We start from the raw sequence: 24,472 nt of genomic DNA, 5'->3' as shown, positions 1-24,472 counted from the left end.
CTTTGCGAGAGTAAAATGGTTTGATTATTTGATTTTGTATTGTGGTTGTTATCTATGTTTTTGGTTGGTATTATGTTTATATGGTTGTTTTTGTTGGTTGGTTGTTATTATGGTTATTAATAATACGATCTATAGTTGAAATCTGAGCCTAAATAAAAAGAAAAAGCAAGTGATTAGGTTTATGAGCAATCTAATTACTTATTCGTTTAAAACGCTATATAAAATAAAGTTTATTATTAATTTGCTGGACAGAGCGGTGAACATTATTATGCATAAGACAAAGATAACGATCCTGATCAGTTTAGAAATCTGTGTACGATGTAAGGTTTTTACTTCTTAAACTTTTAAAATACACGTTTTGAATAGAAAGAAATCCTCTTCCTGGTACAGTATGTATAGCAAACCAGCACGTCTTTTTTCTCCAATCAGAGGGGTGTCAGATGGTGTCAGCCAATCACCATTCTGAAGCCCTACCATAATCTCTGGTATGGGGAGACCCCAGAATTCTGTCCCATAGTTTAGACAGATGATAGATACTTTTATTGATCCCGTGAGGGAAATAAAGTAAATCATTTTCATTTTAGGAAATTATTAAACGCTCGGTTAAAAGCAAAGGAGATTGTCTGTTATAGTGGACATAAAAACAAGAGTTCGCTGGCATTATATCCTGGAAGACACAGACCGGCGCCAGACCGGTAAAATGCCTGATGAACTAGGGATTGGACAGTTTCCAAGTGCTTGTACAATCGATGGAAATGTTCAAATAAATGTGCAAAAGAAATAAACAAAATAATCATTTATTTCTTTATCATATTGGGTAGCTAATGTCCTCTCTTTGCTAGTTAGTGGCTGTGTTTCTGCGTTGGGTAGCAACGGGTGACTGTTCTCAGGCGGAAGATGTAAACAGCTTAATGTTCGTGTTAAATAATTTTTTTTAAATTCAATTAAACGGGCACAGTTAAGACATTAAATATACATATACATACTGTATACAGTACAGTTTGCATACGGTAATATGTTTATGTTACGCGATTAAAAAATAAATAAATAAAAATGAAAAGTCCAGCACCAGCTGGATTCAAACACACAACCTGTCAGTTGGTAGTCATGCACCTAGACCAGTAGGCTACAAGACAGCTCGCATGAACAAGCAGGCGAAACAGCCCTACACAGCCCTGTCGCAGCACACGGATATAATCATACCGTTATTAAATTCTTGAGATACGCGATTCCATATTATATTCCCTTTTAATCAAATTCTAAAAGTATGCTTGTTGACTCCGGTATCACGTTAAAGACTTCGAAGCTTACAATGTTTAGGGAGAAATGGAATACTGGTGTGTATTTTTTTCTTTAAAGTACCAAGACCAGCTATATACTGTATGTTTATGTTCCAAAATTAATATCGTTTATGGCCTTCACACGCGTTACAGTATGCTCCTATTCTTTTTATGCTCAGCTACTAAGATTTCCCTTCAGTGGTAAAATTCAATATCTACAACGGGCACAGTAAAGACGTTTACAGTAAGTCTTTCTACGACAGACCAACGGACCACGAGTGCCCCTGTCGGTCAACCAATCACGTACCGCGGTATTTTGCGTCATCGCGCGTCACGGTGCACGACGCCGTAGCCAATTACCTCCGGTACGTGTCTGTACCGCGCACTTTGAATGGCTGCATCTGTACCATAGTGCATTTTTTTACTCCGTGGCGGAAACGAGCTTCCATATCTTATCGTTTGCAAACATTAATTTTGCAAGAAAAAATAAGGACATTGGGCAGTCACCCAAGCTTAACTCTAATGGTGTCTGTCTCTGATAACTTTTTAGCTGGCGCAACAAGTCTGAAATTGTGGATTACTACCAAACAGTAAGCTAAAGTTTTCCCCTTGGGGAGGCCGTTTTTTCTAAGATTTTCTGGTGCGTAACAGGACATTTAATAACGTCGTCATGGATGTGTTGACTGTGTCCCAGTTTACAAAACAATTCACAAAGATCACTATGTGTGCTACGCCTCAGCGTACTGTGGTCAGCAAGTGGTATTACAACAGAAGTGCACAGTGAACTTTAAATCGTAGCGCAGAGCAAACCTACTTCTTTACACACTTCACTTTCGGATATTTTATCTATTTATAATGGAGTATCTTCGCATTTTCTTTCATTACTTCTGGGAATGGTTGGACGTTCGAAGTATTCTGTTATTTTCTTTCGTGTTTTTGGTTCTCGGCGATGTTTTTAAAAACAAGATGCCGAAAGACTTTCCACCAGGTCCCATGGGTCTACCTTTCCTCGGAAATATCTGGGATTTTGATGCCGAGAAACCTCATCTGTATATGGCTAAGGTACACTGTATATTTGTTTAAGGTTTTGTAACCAGAGACTGAACACGGGTAAGATAATATTAGGTGAAACTAAGAAAAAAAAATAACCCCACCCGATTTGGCAGCGTCTGTGCGGAGTTGTTCAGTACATTAGCTCCTTCAGCACTTTCAAGCCTGACCAGTTTAATTCGTTTACCACTTGCCTTTTTATTACTCGTTTTCTCTGTAATATTATGAGAATTATTGTTAACGTTCCTCTGTTTTGGGGGATGGGGGTTGTTATGTGAGGGTCCTTTAAAACGTGTTTTTGGACGTTTTGGTTTCGGTTTATAACACTAAAATGGAGTTTATGACGACAATCCGGAAGGTATGTCAACAACCAAGTTCAATCAACCTCAGCAGTTAGTAATTTGTAACCATTCCTGATGTAATTTCCTCACATAAAAAACAACAACAATAATAATAAGAATAATAATATGCATAATCTTCTTATTTTTCTCTAAAACTACTTTTGCGACCCTCCTCCACCGTGTATCCACCTTTGCAGCTGCCCTTTGGCCACTCCTCATGGGAGTCGTAGCCCCTCGTCCTATGGCCAGGGGGTTTACCCTCAGCCAAGCTGGCTATGCCAATGTATTTATTGTGACTAAAACACTATAAACGTTTCAATACGCTTAACTGCTTAATTTTAAAGTGGTGTTATTCCTAGTGAACTGCTATTATGAAATAAAGAAACATACTTTTCACTACACTTCAAGTACAGTACTGTTTTATTTTGTATACTGTGGTAATCACAAGTATAATATTTAAAATAAATGTGGTTAATGATTATTAGAAACATACAATACCAAGAGAACAGTGGTTGGTAAATTGAGTAGGACAATAATGCAATACGTGCAAAATGTCTTTTGAAGGGTCTGTGGTTGTTAAAAATCCAAAGGCGCAGATCCTTAGCCACAGAGCCACCACACCGTTTCTGCAGTGAACCAAGATATACTACAGTTTCATGGAAGTTCGGGAGCGATGACAACAGCCAAGTTCAATCAGACTCAGCTGTGTAATCAATCCTGACATCATTCCCTCTTCCTCTAATACACTATAAATACTGTATGTGATCCCCTTCTCTCTCTCTCACATATGTCTTTTTGCATGGACTGTGATATGACCCTGCTTTATCCTATCTTTTTTTCCCACTTTGCAATGGATATTCCTGTTTGCTGATCCAAGTGAATAGTTGTTGCTTTTTTTGTCTCGGCCAGGAATCTCCAGCTCTTCACCTTCTGCCTGTACCTGCATGTGCTCCATCTGCTCCTTTGCTGTCTAAGTTCCTCTCTTTTCCAACCCTGTCTTGTTTGGGTCTCTATTCTTGGTGTCCATTTCAGCCCTGTGTTCATTCCTCTCCTCCCCTGCTGTTCCTGATGTCATCTCCTTGGCCCCTGATCCACTTTCGCTTTACCTACATTCGAGCAGGTACTGTAGCTCCAGGTTGCTGCTGCTTCATGGTCAGTGCAGCACCTTCTCAGTTACAGTAATATAGCTGGAAGGATTTACTGTGACTGAAACACTTTGTACTGTAAATCTTTCAATATGCTTAATTCTTTGATGTTTTTGTTCCTAGTGAATTATTATTATTGAATTAGTGAATGTGAAGTGTCTGAATGTAAGAACATCTTTCTTTTTGTTGTTCATTCAGTAGGAAGAAAAAATGAACCCATTGCCAAAGACTGCACGCTGCTTGCAGACCCTTTTGAACATTTTTGCTTTTGCTTACTGAAAAGCAAGCCGAGCTGTGCCACCATGTCAGCACATGTCTTGGAGAAAACACTGGAAAATGAGTATAGCTCTAATCAAGGGTCTTTTTTCATTAGCAGATGTTTGAGAATCTTAAACTGCTGTGGAAGGAAGAGGTTAATAATAGTCCATGTAGCATAAACACCATTCTGTGTCATTGTAGATCCTCAGAATTGTGTTACCTTGAGGTTAAGCTGGGTGCAGCCTGTCATGTGAGATGTTTAGATATCTATCAACATAAAATGTAGGTAAAAGATAAAGGCTGAATCACTCAGGAGAAAATAACTTCCTCTCATTTAACACCCTTTGTTAATTGTTTTATTTAAAGAAAATAAATCCACCGTACTTCTTTGGCCTGTCAACAAAATATTTTATGACACACCTGAAGAAGGCTCCACGGCCAAAACGTGTTTTCTTTCTCCTTTTTTCAGCATGGAATAAACTTATTACTTGTTCCTTTGCAACAAAATATTTGACATGCTTACTGCCGATTCACAACTAATTCTCGGATTGAATCAGTTCCAAAAGGAGCAATCCTTGCTGCCATTTGTTTTTTTCTCCAGATAAAGCAGTTGTCTGGAGAAAAATGTTTTAGCCATGATACTGTTCCACTAACAAAATGAAAGTTTGTTTTACTTATCTGAAGACATGTCAGGTCTTCAACGATTGACCAACTGGGGTGTAGACTAAAGAGTTAAGATTTTGCGCCTGTATGATTAGTTCCATTCTCTAAAATCATGAGTTAGCAAGAAAAATAGGTATCTTATTTTATGTGTGCAGCTCAAGTAATAAAAAAGAAAAGGGAATTTTGAGGTTTCAAACTTGCCTTCCCGTAGAACTATGTTCCCACAATACATTGCACTTTTTCTGGTAACAATTTTTTTTTCTGATTTTCTGGTAACAGCACCAGTAGAGTGGTCAGAAAACTCATAATTATTGGCAGTTATAGTAAGTGTGTTAAAATAGACTCTACTCTCTAATCAAACCATCACCAAATATTCACAACTCTGCATGGGGGTCCTAATCCTCTTCCTATGATCTTAGCTCTCACCAAGAGGGTTAAGCCAAAGTTTGACTGAACACTTGACAATCCTTTCAGTACACTTAGTTTTAAGGTGTTGTTTTTCTTAGTGAACAATGATTTATCATATTATATTCAAGTATTTCACAACTTTTCAGCTGAGCTAAAAGCATTTACAGCTCTCCTCAAATATGATACTATAAAAAGCTGTTAGAACATTTAAATTGAATATCTAATGTACTTCACATGCAATATTTATACAATACAATACTATATTTCCACTTCTCAATAGTATATAGAAAATCAGCTTGTAAGCTCTAAAGTTCAACCATTTTTCAATTATTGAGGTTATATGACATATGAATGATATCTCCCTTGATTTAAAATTGCTTTTCCATTCAGCTTGCAGAAAAATATGGAGATGTATTTACCATCCGTTTGGGAAGACGCTTTGTTATTGTAAACGGCTATAAACTGGTAAAAGAAGTTTTGGTTCATCAAGGAGGCAGTCTGACAGACCGTCCACCATTTGCAATGGGTGATGAGCTCACCAAAAACCAAGGTATTTACAGTAAATGATTTAAGTAAGGAACATGTGCATCTTGCTCATAAGCATTCCATCTCAAACCTGATCTGATTTAAAAAGCTATACATAGATGAAGAAAATCAGTGGCTCAATGTTGCAGATAGAACTGGTGTTGGGTGACTTGTATGACTTGTAAGTAGCACAACTTTGTACAAGGTATTTACAACCTCCCTTCATGTGTTGACAGGGACCATTCTTTTACTAAAGCTATACACTAAGGTCTTTACTATTGTTGTAACAGAAGAAATAAGGTTCTTGATCCCGAAATGAAGTAAAACAGATGAGTTTATTGCATGCAAGGAACAATAAAGCCGAAGTCTTGTTTCCCGCAAGAAACAACAAAACCGAAGTATTGTTCAACGTACTGTTACAAACTTTTGGGTTATATAGTGTTTTCTTCTCCGTTTCTGACGTCACTCGGTCTGATGGTAAAGAGGGGGGTTCATGGTATTTGGCCAGTTTACGATGTTCTGGAAAAATGGTCAGTTTAACATTACACCCAGGGGGGTTCCTAGCTTGCATCTGCAATCCTTATCAGTTAACCCCCTTTCCTGCCATAAACCCCAGCTTGTGACTTAGAAGTCTAAACCCCCTACAGAAAGGATTAAATTCAAACCCCCGTCTTCACATCTTTCTTCATTCCCCCCTTATAAAATATGGCATACGTCAGTGTAGCCTATTTTTATACATACAATGTCAGGGCAGATATTTCCTTTCTTGGCGAACAGGTATGTATTGCCATGTCATTGTACGTTCCACGGTTATAGCAAGATGTGATACATGTTTTTGTGAACGTGATGATTACAATTATACATATAAACAATACTATTCCTACAGATAAACACTATAAAAAGGTTCCACCCCAGGCCCCAAACACAGACTTTACCCAAGACCCAGTTCCCCAATTTTCATTATAATAGTCCTGATATTTCTGTCCCTCATTGTAAATGTGTTGGGCCAGATCTGAGATGTGCTCAGAATTATCAGGAATATATGTGCAGCATTCAGTGCCAATTACTGCACAAGTTCCTCCTTGGGCCGCCAGTACATAATCTAAAGCTAGTCGGTTCTGCATGGCCACTGTTCTGAGGGCTACCATCTCATCATTAACAGCCTTCAGACTAGATGAGGTAGAATTTGCTAATTCTTCTAAAGTCGAGGCCATTTGAATTAACTCTCGACTCAGAAAGTTCATGCCGGCTTGTGGAAATATTATACCTAAATAATATTCCCAATCAGCCAATTTTCTTTGTGGTCTGTGGTTAGGTCCGAAGGGGCTGTGGATTTGATCACGGATATGAGGAACCACATATCCTAAATAACATGAGCCAGACCACTGGGCTGGCAACCATGGGTAGGCTCGTTTTCCACAAATGAAAGATGTTCCGTTTGGCGCTCCCCATGCCTCTGAAAATAAGAAGCTTATACCGAATTGTGGGGTGTGCCGATCCCATCCTGGAATTTGGAAGGTAGAGGTGGATATATTTGCAGCGATGGTAAGGTTGCAACGACTCCATCCAACCAAGTGCAGACCATTAGTGTGCTGAAAACATATGTTTCCCTCACGTTCCTTATTTAGAGTCAGGTATGGTGGTGTATGGCTTCTGTTATATTTAGGAGCGTAAGAGCCTGTGAAACTCGTGGGCTCTAAGCCTCGCTCCTGTAGCTATTGTAATGTTGTGCAGGTTAAAGTCGTGTTATGGCAACCCACATAGTTTGTCATATTAAAATCTCCTAAATTATCCCTCCAAATGATCATGCCTATGACTTCCTCGAGACGCCAAGGAATGGCTCCCATAGGAAGTCCTCCCTGCACATATTTGGGTAATGCGGCACACACCCAGCAGGCACTTTGGTTGGTTTTCTTAGCTGTCAAATAGGAGAGGCCTAAAAAGGAATTAATTCCATGTTCTCCTTTGTGGGAGAGATGATCATTAATTCCTGCGGAACATAGTCCTACAGCAACAATTATCGTTATTAACAGAAATGATTTCATTCTGAGTCTGTAAATGGGGATGAGGCTCGTCGGCAGTGTGGCGCGTGGATCCAGCGATCTTTTCCTTCCACTCGAACCGCAGACTCGGTTGTCAACAGGATCTGGTAGGGTCCGTCCCACCTGGGCTGGAGAACCTGTGAAGGAAATTTCCTGATCCACACCCACTCTCCTGGGATGAGGTTGTGCCCTCCTTCAGGTGGTGGTCCCCACGCCTCCAGGACCTGCTCGCGGGCTCCTTGGGTGGCCTCTGTCAGCAACTTGCAATAATACAAAGGAATGGTTAATCCATCTGAGGAAACCCCAGTCTCAGCACCTGTAAGAGAGCTTGTTTCAAATTATTACAGGCGGCTTTTGCTGCGGGAACCAAGGCAATCTTGTCCTTGTACTGCACTCCCCCCTTAAGCAGATCTGTTAAGAGTTGTGCTCACCCTGTAAAAACATTGCACCCAGGCCCTGTTAAAATTTCACAATGCTAGACACAAAAGGGCCTTATCATAACTGCTTCTATTAGACACTCTAAAGCTGAAGCAACTCAGACTTGTGGGTTTCCTTGTCAGGGGAAGCACTCAGAATACCATCAACATACTGAGTGATCACAGCCAGTTGAAGCCACGTGATACCCTGTTCTGGATAGTCATTCTTTGTAATGCATAATATTCCAACCCAATAGATCTGGAATAAAACCACCCATTAAAATCTGGTACTCGGCAAGTAAAACTTGCTGTCCCAATACTCCTGTGGCCTCCTGCCGTCTTCCCATATACATTAATCTATAGCACACTGTCGAACAGAGGAGTGAAACAAGCATGACAGTAGTGCTCCAGTATCCCCTAACAGAGAAACCAACACTCCATTAACAGTACATTTTTAACCACTGGACTGGGACAGACTTAGGGAGGCTACAAGGGATTTACAGGATCTAATTGTTAGGTAAACAGATTTTCTCACAAGACGTTATTCTCCCCAGTCTCGATTCTAAACCTACAGCGTTTCAGCATGTCTGGTTTCGAGACATTCGAATAAAACCAAATTGTTTCCATTATTGCAACTAATTGTATAAAAATACAAAAACTGTTTAACTACTTTTACGTCCACCTGTACTGTACTTATATGTTTCAGACGCTCTTATATTTTCCAATCTCCTTAAGTTGATTTTCGTCAAGTCTCTTTAGTTACGTCTCTAGCCAGTCCCGCTGGCTAAACACACTCACACCGTCATTTAGTATACCAAAACTCACAGTTACACACATACATGCCGGCACACAAATTCATAAAACACACATACACATCGAGAATATATTTTTCTCTTCGTAATACAATGTGCTGTATTCTTGTTTTACTTCTACATGAATCCTTTTAATTCCTGAAGCGCACTCCAGGTTCGCTGCATTTCTAATTTCGGGTGCGGTACTTTAGCCCACCGGTCAATATCTTACGGTTTTGGATTTGATCGTATGGGGGAATCAGGGAAGGTAGGTGCGAGTGAAGACCCCCTCGACGGGGTGCGAGACAGTGTTAGAGTGGCGCTGTCATCACTGGCGCCAGCCCCTGCTACATCAAGTCCTTTCCCTCTTCGAGTGAGAGTACAGATCTGCGGGCGCCCTCCCTCTAACAGGGGAGACCCTGATCCGTCTTTATCACACTCATACCAAGTGTTATCCCAATCAGACCCCCCTTCTCCATATGGCCACTGTGGGAATTGATCCCAATTATTTTCGTTTCCTGCCTGTTTGTTCCCTGTGGGAGAGCAGGATATAACTTAGTCGCCGGCTGTAGCACATTAACCAGTGCAGCGTGACCAGGAGTTAATTCCTTCTTTAGTTTCTCATTCTCCTGTACTGCCTCTTTTAGCTTTTTTTCTATACTCTTTCGTAGCGAGTAAAGTATCTTTTCTTCCGGGTTTTTGTTTTCCCCGTAAACACACTTTTAAATCACATCCCAATTTCTTTTTTTTTTTTTCATGTATCTGCCACCACTGGTGCCGGCCGTGCACCAGGGTGGGAGCTACATGCTTGTGCTTTTGCCAATCAATACTCATATGCTTTCTTTACAGGCGTCTTCGCCCCAAATTCCCTTTGACAAACTTAGCTTTTTCCATATTTTTCTCCTTCTTTTCCGTCAACTTGCACTTTTCCGATATATAAACGGACCCTTCCACCACTTTCTCAAACCATCAGTTAGCACACATGTTCGGTCTCTTTTACTTTTGTCGTGTGTGAGGTAACAGCTCATACAGTAAGGGGATGCTTTCACTTGAAAAACCTGTGCATTACTGCACTCATTCAGCTAAGGGCGTCTGTTACCTCCAGATCTAAATGCCTCTCCGAGACTTTAGAGAGGACTTATACCGCACTGTTCACAGGTAAGAAACGAGACCTCAAAAACCCCCTTTCTTGATCAGTAATTCACCATCCCCAGAACGCCAGCATCGCTGCTTTTGCCCCGGGGTGGACTTACGCACTGAGCTCAATCAGGGCGATTCTCGGGTCTCAACGTCCTTTAAATCCTGCTACTTAATGCTTTGCTCTTTTATTATGAGGTGTGTTTATGTTAGTGTCGTGCGTGTGTATATGTATTTCACAAACAAGGAAAACACCAAAAACATACATACATATATATCTTTTCTACTCCTGTTTCCTTTAAAACAAAAAAACCACGCCACGCCAATCCGTGCACGATCAAGGCGTAGCTAATCTCAGGACCCCGGGCGCAATTAAGGCCCACACCAATCCTGGATTATACGTGCATTTAATATACCACTCAGCTCCAGAACCCCGGGCGCAATTAAGGCCCACACCGATCCTGAGCCACAGAACTCCGGGCGCAATTAAGGCCCAAACCAGTTCTGACCTTCAGAACTCCGGGCGCAATTAAGGCCCACACCAGTCCTGAATTACGTGCATTTAATGCACCACTCAGCTCCAGAACCCCGGGCGCAATTAAGGCCCACACCGATCCCGAGCCACAGAACTCCGGGCGCAATTAAGGCCCACACCAGTTCTGACCTTCAGAACTCCGGGCGCAATTAAGGCCCACACCAGTCCTGAACTACGTGCATTTAATGCACCACTTGCTCTAGAACCCCGGGCGCAATTAAGGCCCACACCGATTCTGAGCCTCAGAACTCCAGGCGCAATTAAGGCCCAAACCAGTTCTGACCTTCAGAACTCCGGGCGCAATTAAGGCCCACACCAGTCCTGAACTTCACGGTAAGGGTCCAAAACCCGTTCAAAAACTCCACGCGCAATTAAGGCATACACCAGTTTCGAACGCCTGTACACAATACCGCGGAACCCCTGCCAGACCAAATTCTGGGCCTGCAGCAAACAACCCATTACATACACCGGTGTCTTCCCCGGGCCAGAAGAATTCAGAAACTCACGTTTACTCCGTCATCTCGGGTGATTCTCGCAGGGAGCAGAGATTTCCCAATCGGTCAGAGAGAGTCGGGACTTTTTTGTTAAAAAGAGGAGTCCTTACCTCTTAGTAATGTGAGCGCTGACCGTCTCTCCTGCCGATGGGAAGTTCTGCGCCTTCTGGAGCATCCGCCGACTACGCCAAATTTGTTGTAACAGAAGAAATAAGGTTCTTGATCCCGAAATGAAGTAAAACAGATGAGTTTATTGCATGCAAGGAACAATAAAGCCGAAGTCTTGTTTCCCCGCAAGAAACAACAAAACCGAAGTATTGTTCAACGTACTGTTACAAACTTTTGGGTTATATAGTGTTTTCTTCTCCGTTTCTGACGTCACTCGGTCTGATGGTAAAGAGGGGGGTTCATGGTATTTGGCCAGTTTACGATGTTCTGGACAAATGGTCAGTTTAACATTACACCCAGGGGGGTTCCTAGCTTGCATCTGCAATACTTATCAGTTAACCCCCTTTCCTGCCATAAACCCCAGCTTGTGACTTAGAAGTCTAAACCCCCTACAGAAAGGATTAAATTCAAACCCCCGTCTTCACATCTTTCTTCACTATACACTCATTAAAGATTCCAAGTAGAAGTCGCAAAGTTGCAGTATCTAATTCTGACACTAATTCTGTTGCCCTCAATTAGCCACTATAATACTGTGGTTAAGAATATACTCTACTTTGTTGAGCCTTTTGCTTGTAAAAAGGAGCAGGTGGAGGTTAATTATGTTCTTAAAAGTATAAAGAAGAAAAAAATGTAGTGTTCTCACTGTGAGTGTGAAGAAGTTTCATTTTGGAAAAAGTACTTTATCAATGTTGGGTGTTATTAGGACCATGATTATGAAGTGCTAGTGGTATACATTTTCAGTTTTCAAAAAGCAGTTGTATTATATATATTTGTGTGTACTGTATATGTACGTTCATTTTCTTAAACAAATGCATGTTTCATTGGATTATGAAAGATATTAGATACATTTCTAAGAAATTAAAATTATCGCTTTTTAATCTCTTTGGACACAAACGTTACATCGGTGCAGGCCCTATTTATAAATCTATAATGTACAACATGCAGGGTTGGTATTATCCAATGGTTACTTATGGATGCAGCAGAGAAGATTTTCCCTTATGACTTTAAGGAATTTCGGTGTGGGCAAGAGGAGCCTGGAACATACCATTGTGGAGGAGTGCAGGTTCCTGAATGAGGCCATGGAGGATGAGCAAGGTATCTGTTACTGACCCAACTGATTTTTGTCCATGACTTGTGTGAGTGTCTTGTAATGTTATACCAAAGGTGAACTGTTATGTTACTTTGCACAGGGCTGTTATTTCTCCAATGAGCTATGTTGTCAGTGTCATCTTTGTACTCATATCCATATTTGTTTCACTATAACTTCAGTACCATATACAGATGCAGCCATTCAAAATGGGTGAGGTATTTCGCGGCATACCCCGGTGGGCGTGTCGCGGTATCACGCAGTGTCACGCGGTTAATCGCGCGTCATTTGACGCTCTGCCGGAAACTATCCGGCGTCGCCTTGTAAAACCGCCAGGGGGAGCTTAACCTCTCATTTACAGCATTTGAGCCTTTAATTTTGAACTGTGTATTACAGCATGTTAATCATCAGTCATTAAAATGTTGGTATATTTTATGAAAGCAAGATTGCTCAGTTGGACAAAAGTACACAACCTACCTTTATCAGAAATATTTATGCATCAAAGCCTTTACTGAAGATATTACTAATAGTATTAATAATGGATGACTTTGGACAAGCTGTATACTCAAAGTATAATTTCTTTAGCACATTTGTACAAGCACTTGGAATCTGTCCAAGCCATACTTTGTCAGGCATTTTGTTTTACTTCAACAGGCATAAAAACTTCCTTGCTTTTAACAGGGCGTTTCATAATTTCTAACTACAAAAATGATTTAAAATGCGACACTTATCATTCAACTAGAGCTCAAAATATCACAAGGATCCTCAAGAGCACAGCAAAGAGTGTATTAAAAGACACTTGTATTTATCAACGCTTTCTTTTCCGTATACCAGTTTTTATGGAACCACTTCAGAGGGGTGTCAGCCAGTCAGATTCCAGGAATCGGTACTTTAAAGGAAAAACACACACAGTCAATTCAAACAAGTTCAGTTTCAAAAGAACTGCAACGGACATAAAAACGTCCTTGCTTTTAACAGGGCATTTCATAATTTCTAACTACGAAAATGATTTAAAATGCGACACTTATCATTCAACTAGAGCTCAAAATATCACAAGGATCCTCAAGAGCACAGCAAAGAGTGTATTAAAAGTGTATTATGAAACGCCCTGTTAAAAGCAAGGACGTTTTTATGTCCGTTGCAGTTCTTTTGAAACTGAACTTGTTTGAATTGACTGAGCTCCGTGCTGTACCACACAATGTCTGTTTTTTTTTTTAGCTGTCCTACTGTACTTCCTACATTGAAAATACCCGTGAAACCGGTTTAATTCGTCACAGCCAGCCCTCCCGCAGAGAGGGGGGTTGTACTCGTTAATGTCTTAGCACAAAGCAGAAACTTCTTGGAAAGATTACAGATTTTAATCGTCTTTTTTCTGAACCAGGGAAAATCTGATCATGTTTCTCTATAACAATAATAAAAAACTTTATTTTACATATCACCTTTAAAAGTGGCATCTCAAAACAATACAGTAGATGTAAACCACAGATTACAAAGTAAATACCCAGACAAAAGCAAACGCGTTTTTAATAAGATGCTTTTATTCGTTCATAATCCGACGATCTCAGGAAGACTAATGGGGGTCTGGCTTTTTTTCTGGAAAACCATAACTCTGGTCTTGTCCTTATTATTGTTATAGAGAAACATGATCAGATTTTCCCCAGTTCAGAAAAAAGATCTAAAGGGCTACACATAACTTTCTTAATTCGTTGTATTTAAAGCAGTGAACTACTGTAGGTGTCACATAACATTCAGAAATACAATCACGTATTTGACAAATAAAAACGATTACAATCTAATCCTTCCACGTTTGATCCCAAAATCCCAAGAAATATCAATCTTGACGGGTAGAAAGCTATGCTGAAAGTTTATTAAGATACTTAGAAGACAAAGATACTGTATCAATTTATATTGCATTAGCCTGATTATGATTAAAAAACACATATAATTAAACACGCGTTTGCGATTTAAATCAGAACACGATTTAAATCAATATAAATGTTTATATTGTAATGCATACTGTCCAGCCTCCATTTCTCTATAAAAATTTACTCTGTTGCACACACACACACAATAGAAGCAGGAAGCAGAAGCAGGGACTGTTGTCAGAAGGGAAGAAGGTGACTATTCATTGTTATCAAAAATGACTTAGAATCGATCATGTTGCGATATTTTGAAATATAAAAGTCAATTGATTGTCCATAATATTGCTATTCTATTTTTTCGAAGAAATGTTTGTTAAACGAAAAGTCCAGCACCATCTGGATTTGAACACACAACCTGCCAGTTGTTAGTCAGGCACGTAGACCAGCAGGCTACAAGACAACTTGCATGAACAGGGAGGCGAAACAGCCCTACACAGCCCTGTCGCAGTACACGAATATAATAATATTATATTCCCTATTAATCAAATTCTAAAAGTATGCTTGTTGACTCCGGTATCACGTTAGTTAAAGACTTCGATGCTTAAAATGTTTAGGGAGAAATGGAATACTGGTGTGTATGTTTTCTTTAAAGTACAGAGACCAGCCATATACTGTATGTTTAAGTTCCAAAATTAATATCGTTTATGGACTTCACACGCGTTGCAGTATGCTCCTATTCTTTTTATGCTCAGGCACTAAGATTTCCCTTCAGAGGTAAAATTCCATATAAATATTAAATACTACAATGGACACAGTAAAGACGTTTACTGTAAATCTTTCTACGACAGACCAACGGACCACGAGTGCCCCTGTCGGTCAACCAATCACGTACCGCGGTACCCTGCGTCATCTTGCGTCACGATGCGCGACGCCGTAGCCAATTACCTCCGGTACGTGTCTGTACCGCGCACTTTGAATGGCTGCATCTGTATATATAGCTTTTATAGTTAAACACTTCTTTTAAGTATTTAAATGAAGGGCTAAAGGATTGTGCCACTGTGTGAGTCTAGAATAAACTATTACCTCGTGATCTTGCATCCAATATTCTGGATTACTTCAAGAAATAGCTGGATTAGATCCTTGGATTAATTAATTGCTAGAAACTGAACACCACAGATAATCCAAAAGACTCTCCTATTGTTTGGAACATTTCTTTTGTTCTATTGATTCTTTATCTCAAACCAGCATAGGGATATCTGTGATCAAACTTTACTGTAGTTTGCAGCTTGTACTATTACTGTACACTGATGTATCATTTGTTATGTGCCATTTTAGGGAGGCCCTTTGATCCCCAGTTCATCATTCACAATGCTGTATCTAACATAATCTGCTCTGTGGTGTTTGGAAACCGGTATGAGTACACAGACAGACGCTTTCAGGAGCTGCTGCATTTGATTGACGTAACATTAAAAATGCCGGTTACCATGTGGGCCCAGGTGAAAACAGCATGTTTTTCTTTTCCTTGATGTAACCATGAGAAGATTCAAATAACATTTCCATGAAAGTCTTTGGCTTTCCAGTGAAGTGTTTAGATACTGTCCCTGGTTTGTGTTCTCAGTAATGTGTTTTATGTATGTAAAAAGGGCTACATAACGCACTCCCTGAATTGTTAAATTGAAGATCAAGAGACAGACAAACTTCTCTGGACAGAATGTTCCTAAAACATCAGTTCCCTTGAAAATCTGTGCAGTTCAATCCAGCATACCACGACCATCATCATAATTTAATCTGTCATCACAAGGCTGTGAATTTAAAATTAGTTGTGTATTTTATAAAGCTATCACATTCATAGTAGACCTTAAGAAATGTGAAGATGCTGGGAAACATGGAAACATTGCTGTAACTTTTTACCACAATTAAAAGTAGGTACATCAGATGGAAACACAATTAAAAAAGAAAATACATGGTGATTTATGATGCATAAATGTTAGTGTCATAATGGTTCTCTCTTGTGCAGCTGTATAATGTGTTCCCTACAATAATGAAGATAGTTCCTGGGCCTCATCACACTATCTTTTCAAATTGGAAGAATGTGATTTCATTTGTGAAATCAGAGATCCAGGCTCACAAAGAAGACTGGAATCCATCCTGCCCCAGAGATTTTATTGACTGCTATCTGGATGAGATTGAAAAGGTAAACCAAAGCCATAGTCCAGTCATATCAGGTAGTTGAGCAGTTGGCTAGAATTGCACTGCTTTTCCATGAAACTTCTACAGTTTATCTTAGAAAATGAGGAACCTCAAGTCAAAGTGACTGTTTATCGGAGTTGATAATGAAAATTAGGGGGAAGGGGACTCTAATTCTCAGTATACCCCAGTGTTGTTTATCCTATCCCAGTGTTCATTGTACTAGCAATCTCCCAGTCAACCATTCAGCTTAACACCATCATCTTGCTTGCTGACAGTTCTCAGTTTCCTTATACCTGTCCCTGGCTGCTATTGATTTCAACTGCTAGTTAATACCCCTGACCTTTATCAAAGTTTCAACTATAGCCATCTGCACCTGATATCTTGATACCATACAGAACTACTTATACAGTGTTTCAGATACTATTCTTTTAAATGCAATCATCTTAACTGCTGCTTCCTTGATATATGACAGCTGTGACATAATCATTTAATTATTCTGGATCGGTCATTCTTTTGAAGTCTTCCATGTCATCGTGTATTAATTCCTTAGGTGTTGCAGTTATTCAGTGAACAAGTGTAACAATATTCTAGCTCTGATTAATTGCTACATATGCTTCAATTGATAAAGTGTTTTTGTCTAACAGAGATGGAACCAAATGCTTACCAAGCTAAGATAGATATCCTTATTTGCTTTTAAGTAAGCTTTTAAGCGCTTTGAGAAGCCACCTTTAAAGGTGCTATATAAAATAAAGTTTATTATTATTATTAAGTAATGTTTCTTTGCTGCTATTCTTATAATGTGGCCATTTTCTCAGATTCCTCATTTATGTCTGATAATGGTGTTTTTTTATTATTTTTCTGTCTCTTATGGCATTTCTAGGGCCCAACTTTTTGACCTATGTTACTGGAAAAAATAGGAATAAGACTGCAGAACTTAGAAATTGAATAACTTGTTTTAGTTACTGCAGTTCCTGGCTTATGTCCACACAATTCATGAATCTCAATTTTTATTATTTGCAAGTATCAGTGTTGGTTTAATCATGTTTTTCTTAAAGCTTAGCTTAGTCATCCTTAAGGGTCTTATTAAAGAATCGTCCTTGTATTTTCCCCATTTAATGGAAGGTAAATAATGCTTCCCAGGTTTTTATCAATCAGTTTACCATTTATAGCAATATATCTTTAATATCCATACACTTCCTACAAGAATATTTTCCACAATATATTCCACAACTTAAATGCATTAAATTCCAAGGGATATACAGTATAGAATATTCTTCTGACTGTTCCCAGGATGTCCACAAAAATATTTCCTAAAACTGTGGAATGTCCAATGTTTCGTTTTTGAGTACTTTGAAACGTAAGATATTTTAGTAAACAGGATTTGTTTTTCCACTTTCAGAGTAAAGATGATGTTGACGCAAAATTTGATGAGGAAAACCTATGTTTCTGTGTTCTCGATCTGTTTGTGGCTGGGACAGAAACCACAGCAACCACACTATGCTGGGCTCTCCTCTTCATGACCAAATACCCAGAGATACAGAGTAAGTCAAGTGCGATGATCTTTTTGTCTAAATTACATATTGAAAATTGACATTTTCATATCTTGGCCCCCGAGTCTTCAGTGCAAGGTTGATTCAGTGCAGGCTCTTCTTTCAGGAAAGCATATTTTATCACACATGGAGTAGAATGTCATAAACATTTTTGGGCTGTTCAAGGTACAACAGATACACTAAACAGATGTGATACAGAGTTAAAGCTCTTTAGGTTACAGCGTGGGGAGAAATAAACCGACACCACAAAAATCAAACAAAACAAAAGCCTAGTTCTCTTTGTACAGATTTGTACAACTGTATAATTAAGCTGTGTACCAGCAACAAAACCAAGTCTGTTCTGGGACTCTTCCAAAACGCAAGTGTCAAACCACTGCAAAAGGTCAACCATTCTATCTCTCCCTCTGGCGTTACTTGCATAACAGAGGATCTGCCCTCTATCTCTATCTGATGGCAAGTATAGTTGAGACAAGAATCTGAACTTGTCTCATTCCACCACCCTCTCAGTTGGCTATATAAATTCATAGTATATACAGTACATTAAGTCTAATAAAGATCTCTCACTTGGGCTCATGTTATGCTTAATAGATAAATCTATTGAAAGATTTCCTCTTTACTTACTCTGTTGATTTTTACAGAGAAGGTCCAGGATGAGATAGACAGAGTCATTGGACAGGGACGGCAGCCCTCTATGGCAGACCGTGCTAACATGCCCTACACTGATGCTGTGATCCATGAAGTCCAGAGGATGGGCAATATTATTCCTCTGAACCTGCCCAGGATGGCAACAAAAGATATTACTGTACGAGGTTACGTTCTTCCAAAGGTAAGACTAATGGAGTATATAATGAAAGTTTGGGAGGAATGACAGCAGCTAGTTTCAATCAACCTCAGCCAACTTTGTAATCATTCCTGACATCATTTCCTAACATAAAAACAATAAATCCTCATAATTCCCTCGCAAATGTCTTTTGTATGCCTCCTCCTTCCCATTTCCACCTTTGCAGCTGCCCCTTGACCACTTCTAACTCCACATGGGGGTCGTAGCCTTGTTGTCCTATGCTCAGAGGTTGGCCTTCAGCCAAGCAGGCTGAGCAAACTTTACTGTGACTAAAACACTATATAAATTCACTACACTTAACTCTTGGATGTTGTTATTCCAAGTGAAATAAACTTTCATGTTAAAATACATATATTTTTACAGAATGCATGTTGCTTATTCTAAGTAGGTCATAAATCATACAATGAAACTGTTGTACTAAAGTTCAACTAATAAATAGGTCAATACATTGAATAGGGAAATGTTTTAAGTAGTTAAAATAAAGTCACAAGAAATTAATCACTCTAGATGAATCTTGAACTTTCTTTACTTATAAAAAGAGATTACATAATGGCTTTGCTTATAATGATATCAGATACTGACATGGAATTTACATTTCATTAGCACGATTCCTTTCCTTTCTGGACATTTGTATCAAATATCATTTCCTTTTCAGTGCTGTATGTTATTGTTAAGAGTGTTTTGAGTACTATTGTTAAAGTTGATAGATATTTAAAGTTGTAATTTATTTTTTTAGGGTACACAGATCTTTGGAAATTTAACTTCTGTGCTTTTTGACAAGAATGAGTGGGAAACACCACACCATTTTAATCCTGAACACTTTCTAGAGGAAAATGGGAAGTTTGTCAGAAGGGATGCATTTATGCCATTTTCTGCAGGTAAACATTAGTGTAACCTAATACAGTATACGCTAGACATTTTATTCATAAGAATAATACATCTAGATATTTTAAGCAGATACATTTTCCATGCTGTAAAATTTAAAATGAAAAATCCTTTCAAAGTCCTAAACTACTTTCTGTTCCTCTAGGAAAGAGGGTGTGTCTGGGGGAGCAACTGGCTCGGATGGAGTTGTTCCTATTCTTCACTTCTTTTCTTCAGAGATTCACAATTTCCCCACCACCTGGCGTGGAGCCCAGCCTGGAATTTAAGATGGGATCCACACTTTACCCTAAGGAGCTGAAAATCTGTGCTGTCTCTCATTAGAAGAAAAAACTTTGCAGTTGAAGCAGGTTATATACTAATTTCTGGAGCATCTCAAAAGGTCAATTTCATTAAAGTATCTCAAATCTTTGAAGGCATTGATAAAGTCACTCCAGTGGACTTCCTCAGAGTCAACAGTGAAACTTTTTTACACATAAGGGCTGTGGGAGTCTGGAACAGGCTGCCTAGTGATGTTGATGAAACTGATACCATTTCAAGAAATGGTTGAATACGATCCTTAGATCAAATATGTACTTGAAAACATCAGCTTGGGCTGAATGGCCTCTTTTGATTTGTGACATTTCTTGACATGACATGTGGGACAACAACACTGGCCAGAAATCACTCAGAGGGGGGTTGTCTAATTAGCTCAACCCCTGCATTATGAGACAGCTCTTATTACTTGAGGCTGAGAATCGCAACAAAAAAAGGATGCAGCAAACACAGCTCTGTTTTTGAGACCTGATTATGGGTTATAGGTTTTATTTTCAATACAGTCTTGTTTGGAAGAGTGACTGGTAATGGAAAAAAAAGTACTGTAATACAGAAATGTATGTGTGATCTGAGAAGTGTTCTGAAAAGGCTTGTTTACGGGTACAGTAGGTAATTTGATTACCGCCTTACCCCAGTTCTTTAGAGAGACCTTTGATCCACAGGTTTATTGTAAGCTCCAGAAAGAGAGCTAGCTATTCGCCTGGTTTGCTTTACACTCCTAACACGTGATGACAAAACTAAAACAGCCTAACTGTTGTACCCAGAAGTAAAAAAATGCCTTTCTAACAATGCATTTCCCCAGCAATTTTATCATCACAAATGCATTACCTTTCCTTACACTTTAGTCTATCAAGTTTTATCTTGGAGAATACCCTGGGACACCCACAACAGGTCATTCCAAAGGACCAAAGGACAGCCCTTTTTTACAGTATAGTGTGCCCATCACTATACTAGGGCATTAGGATGGAAACAGACGACCGAGAGCCCCCTTCTGGTCCTACTAACACTTCTTTCAACAGCAACCTTAGCTTTCCCAGGAGGTCTCCCATGCAGGCACTGGCCAGGCTCACACCTGCTTAGCTTCAGTGGGTTATTAGTTGTGAGTTGCAAGGTGATATACTGGTTATGAGTAATGGTGATTTAAATTTAAAGTCCAAGAAAACAAAAAAGTAAACCACTGAGAATGTTGTAGTATGCATTTCCTCAGAAAATGTTTTGCCTAATGACTTGTTACATCTGAACATCATTAACTCTTTATATACAGTATTTAGCATGTATTCAGTTATACTGCTCAGGGTTACACGGTCACCTTGAGGAGTCTTTCTACAGACTCCTATAAAGAAGGTGTGGCTTGAAGCGTGTGGGATGGTTGGGGTAAAGGAACTGAGGGAATTAACTAAAAGTTCTTACTAGAAGTTTGTATTATAACTTGTTAACTATGTATCTTTTTACTTACATTTTACTAAATCCGTCTCAGGATATCTGGTCTCAAAAGATAACTTAGCCATATGGTGTCTTTATGCACAGCTGACATAGTTCTCAGGGAAATGACCGAGTGACCTCTCCTGGAACAAATGGTTTATTCAGCAGAAGGGGCTGCTTGTCACGCAGGCCAGCAGTAAAGGATATAAACGTAATGGTCAGCCTTTTAGAATGACCATATATAGCCACAATGCAAGTAGAGAGTCACGTGGGACTGTATCTTGTATCGTTTGTTTCACTGTATAAAAGAGCACAGTAAGCATTGTCTTTGAACTCCATCTGTCGTGTTTTCCAATAATCCAGAGGTGACCTTGCCTGTCAGCAGTTAGCCCATGCTGTGCGCTTTATCCTCCCATCAGTTCAATTTAAAACTTTGCAAGGTATCTCTAAGGATAACTGCTTCAATATAACCATCTTGTTATTGTAGGTTCCAATGCTGTATGCATGTGATATGAGCATCAGACATGTTTATATACTGTATAGTAATGACTGTCAATATCTTGTCTCCCTGGACCTTCTTGATACATTTTTCAAAGGGTTTGTATGATTATAAGGGCAAAGTTTGGTTTTTAAGACTTGTGAGTGTTACATTTGTCTCATTTTAAAATAGTGCTCGGCTCTGATTTCAACATGGTTATGGACCCCTCTATGGATTATTCCAGCTCCACAAACACCAGGCCCAGTCACATGCAACTGCAGACTTAAAGCACTGCATATTGGATATACAGCAGGTTTAACCTACTGTTTCAAGTATTCAGTCCTGCACTCAGGGAATACATCTACAGTACCTGTATTTCTCACAGATTGTAGTATTCCAGGATTCCAGATAGAGCAAACAGGAGTGCAGAAAATGCACAACCCTGACAAGTCCGGCTGGAGATTGAAAATTGTGTTGAAATTAATTATCATCACTGACAGATTGAAGTATAAGACTGTAATCATATCTACTAAGTCTTTGCCCAGTCCAAAGTGATCCAATACAGCCCAAGAGATATTCCCATTCCAAGCGAACAAAAGACTTGAGATTATTATATGATCAGTTATATGAAGGAGTCGCTGGATATTATCTGAGGCCAATCTTTGGTCTTGATGTACAGATGCAGCCATTCAAAATGCACGGTACAAACCCATACCGGACGCAACTACCCACAAGCCACCGTGTTGTACCGCAGTACGTGATTGGCTGGCCAAAATGACCAACAGGGGCACCCGTGGTGCATTGGTCGGTAGTGAAAAGATTTAATCATTTAATCTCTTTACTGTGTACGTTTTAATCCACTTAGTATTGAATATATGGAATTTTACCACTAAAGGGAACTTTTAGTAGCCGAGCATAAAAAGAAGAGGAGCATAATGCATCTTAAGGTCATAAACAATATTATTTAGGAACATAAACATATTACTGTATATGTATATGGCTGGTCTTGGTAGTTTAAAGAAAAAATCCACACCAGTCTTCCATTTCTCCCTAAAAATTTTAAGCATCAAAGTTTTATGAAATGGTCCCCAAATATGCGATTGCTGTATAGAATGAATTTTAATTTAAAAAAATTATTTAACACAAAAATTAAGCTGTTTACGTTCCTCCGCCTGAGAATATAGTCACTCATTGCTACGCAACGCAGAAACACAGCCACAGGTAACTAGCAAAGAGAGGACATTAAGCTAGCCAATATGATAAAGGAATAAATTATTTTTTTCTTTTGCACATTTATTCGAACATTTCCATTGATTGTACAAGCACTTGGAAACTGTCCAATCCCTAGTTCGTCTGCATTTTCTTTCTGCGTCTTCTAGGATATAATGTCGGCGATTTGTGTTAAAATTTGGTTTCCAATAATGCCGCAGCAAACTCTTGTTTTTATGTCCACTATAACGGACAATCTTCCTTGCTTTTAACTGAGCGTTTCATAATTTCCTAAAATGAAAATGCGACAGAATTCTGGGCTACCCCTATACCAGAGATTACGGTAGGCTTCAGAATGGTGATTGGCTGACACCATCTGACACCCCTCTGATTGGAGAAAAAAAACTTGCTGATCTGTTCTACATAGCAGGAAGACATGAGCATATGCTGCTTCTATTCAAAACGTGTATTTTAAAAGTTTAATTAGGAAGTAAAAACATTAACAGCGTACACAGATTTCTAAACTGATCAGGAGGAAGAAAAATCACCCGTGTTTCGCACATAAAAAGTGGTTATTAACTATCCAAACCTGTTTTATTTATTTTATTTTTATTTAGATTAGGAGTTCCCGTCACCGCCATTTCCATTTAAATCGCAAACCCGTGTTTAATTTAATATTTTTATTGATTCACAATCTGGCAATGCAATGTAAATCGTTATCTTTGTCTTCTGCATAATAATGTTCACCACTCTGTTCAGCAAATTAAAAATTTTCTCGGAACGTTTACCCAGCGTAATATTGTATTTTATTGCAGTTTGACAGATTGTCTTTAAATCAATTGTTGTCAGAATATCACCGCCTCCAAACAAGAACAAAATTGCAACAATTTTATTAACTGGCTGTTTCAGTATATATTTAACGTAATAATTTAACAATATATGTAAATGTTTTAAGATATGTTTATGTTGTGAATGTCTGTAGATTGTATCTTATTTTTAGGTTTTGTTTTGTTTCATGTTAATTTTATAAGGGAATCTTGATTAAAATACTTTTATTTTTTCAGACAATTCACATTCACTGCAGACAAATGGCCTTGCAGATCAGATATCAAGGAACAAAACAATTATCGCGCCTGGCTCTTTAATGGAATCGCTTTAACATGCTAATGCGTTGGTGTAACACTCTGTGTCTACAGTACATTGTAAACAAACCGGTTTCCCAGGTATTTTCAACCCCCAACCACTGTTGTTTCATCGGTTGTTATCCTGTAAAGCGCTTTGAGGAGCCACCTTTAAAGGCGCTATATAAAATAAAGTTTATTATTATTATTAATATTGATCATATTTTTCCTCCCAGAAGTTGTAAATTGTTGTTGTTATCCT

At 39.0% G+C, this 24,472-nt stretch overlaps 1 protein-coding gene across 4 annotated transcripts; it reads left to right on the top strand.

The window, feature by feature from the left end:
* The first annotated feature begins 1,737 nt into the window (after positions 1-1,737).
* Positions 1,738-24,423, top strand: LOC148647984 (cytochrome P450 2J4-like). 4 transcript variants are annotated; one of them, XR_015926645.1, is made up of 10 exons: positions 1,741-2,342; positions 5,536-5,695; positions 12,199-12,348; positions 15,538-15,698; positions 16,220-16,396; positions 17,792-17,933; positions 18,581-18,768; positions 19,520-19,661; positions 19,814-20,047; positions 24,154-24,423. XR_015926645.1 is itself a non-coding variant. In XM_088607523.1 (9 exons), exons 1-9 carry the CDS (start codon positions 2,136-2,138, stop codon positions 19,987-19,989), a joined length of 1,503 nt encoding a protein of 500 aa, XP_088463649.1. In that variant the 5' UTR covers positions 1,741-2,135; the 3' UTR covers positions 19,990-21,727. The 4 variants fall into 4 exon arrangements, 2 of the variants coding, with proteins under 2 accessions (XP_088463651.1, XP_088463649.1); XR_015926646.1 differs by lacking the exon at positions 19,520-19,661 and having other exon boundaries at positions 1,738-2,342; XM_088607523.1 differs by lacking the exon at positions 24,154-24,423 and having other exon boundaries at positions 19,814-21,727.
* Positions 24,424-24,472: the final 49 nt, after the last annotated feature.

This window comes from Lepisosteus platostomus, chromosome 15 (genome assembly GCF_059453375.1).
Source record: "Lepisosteus platostomus isolate fLepPlt1 chromosome 15, fLepPlt1.hap1, whole genome shotgun sequence".
NCBI classification, from domain to species: Eukaryota; Metazoa; Chordata; class Actinopteri; order Semionotiformes; family Lepisosteidae; genus Lepisosteus; species Lepisosteus platostomus.
This window is presented reverse-complemented; position numbering and strand designations above follow the sequence as displayed.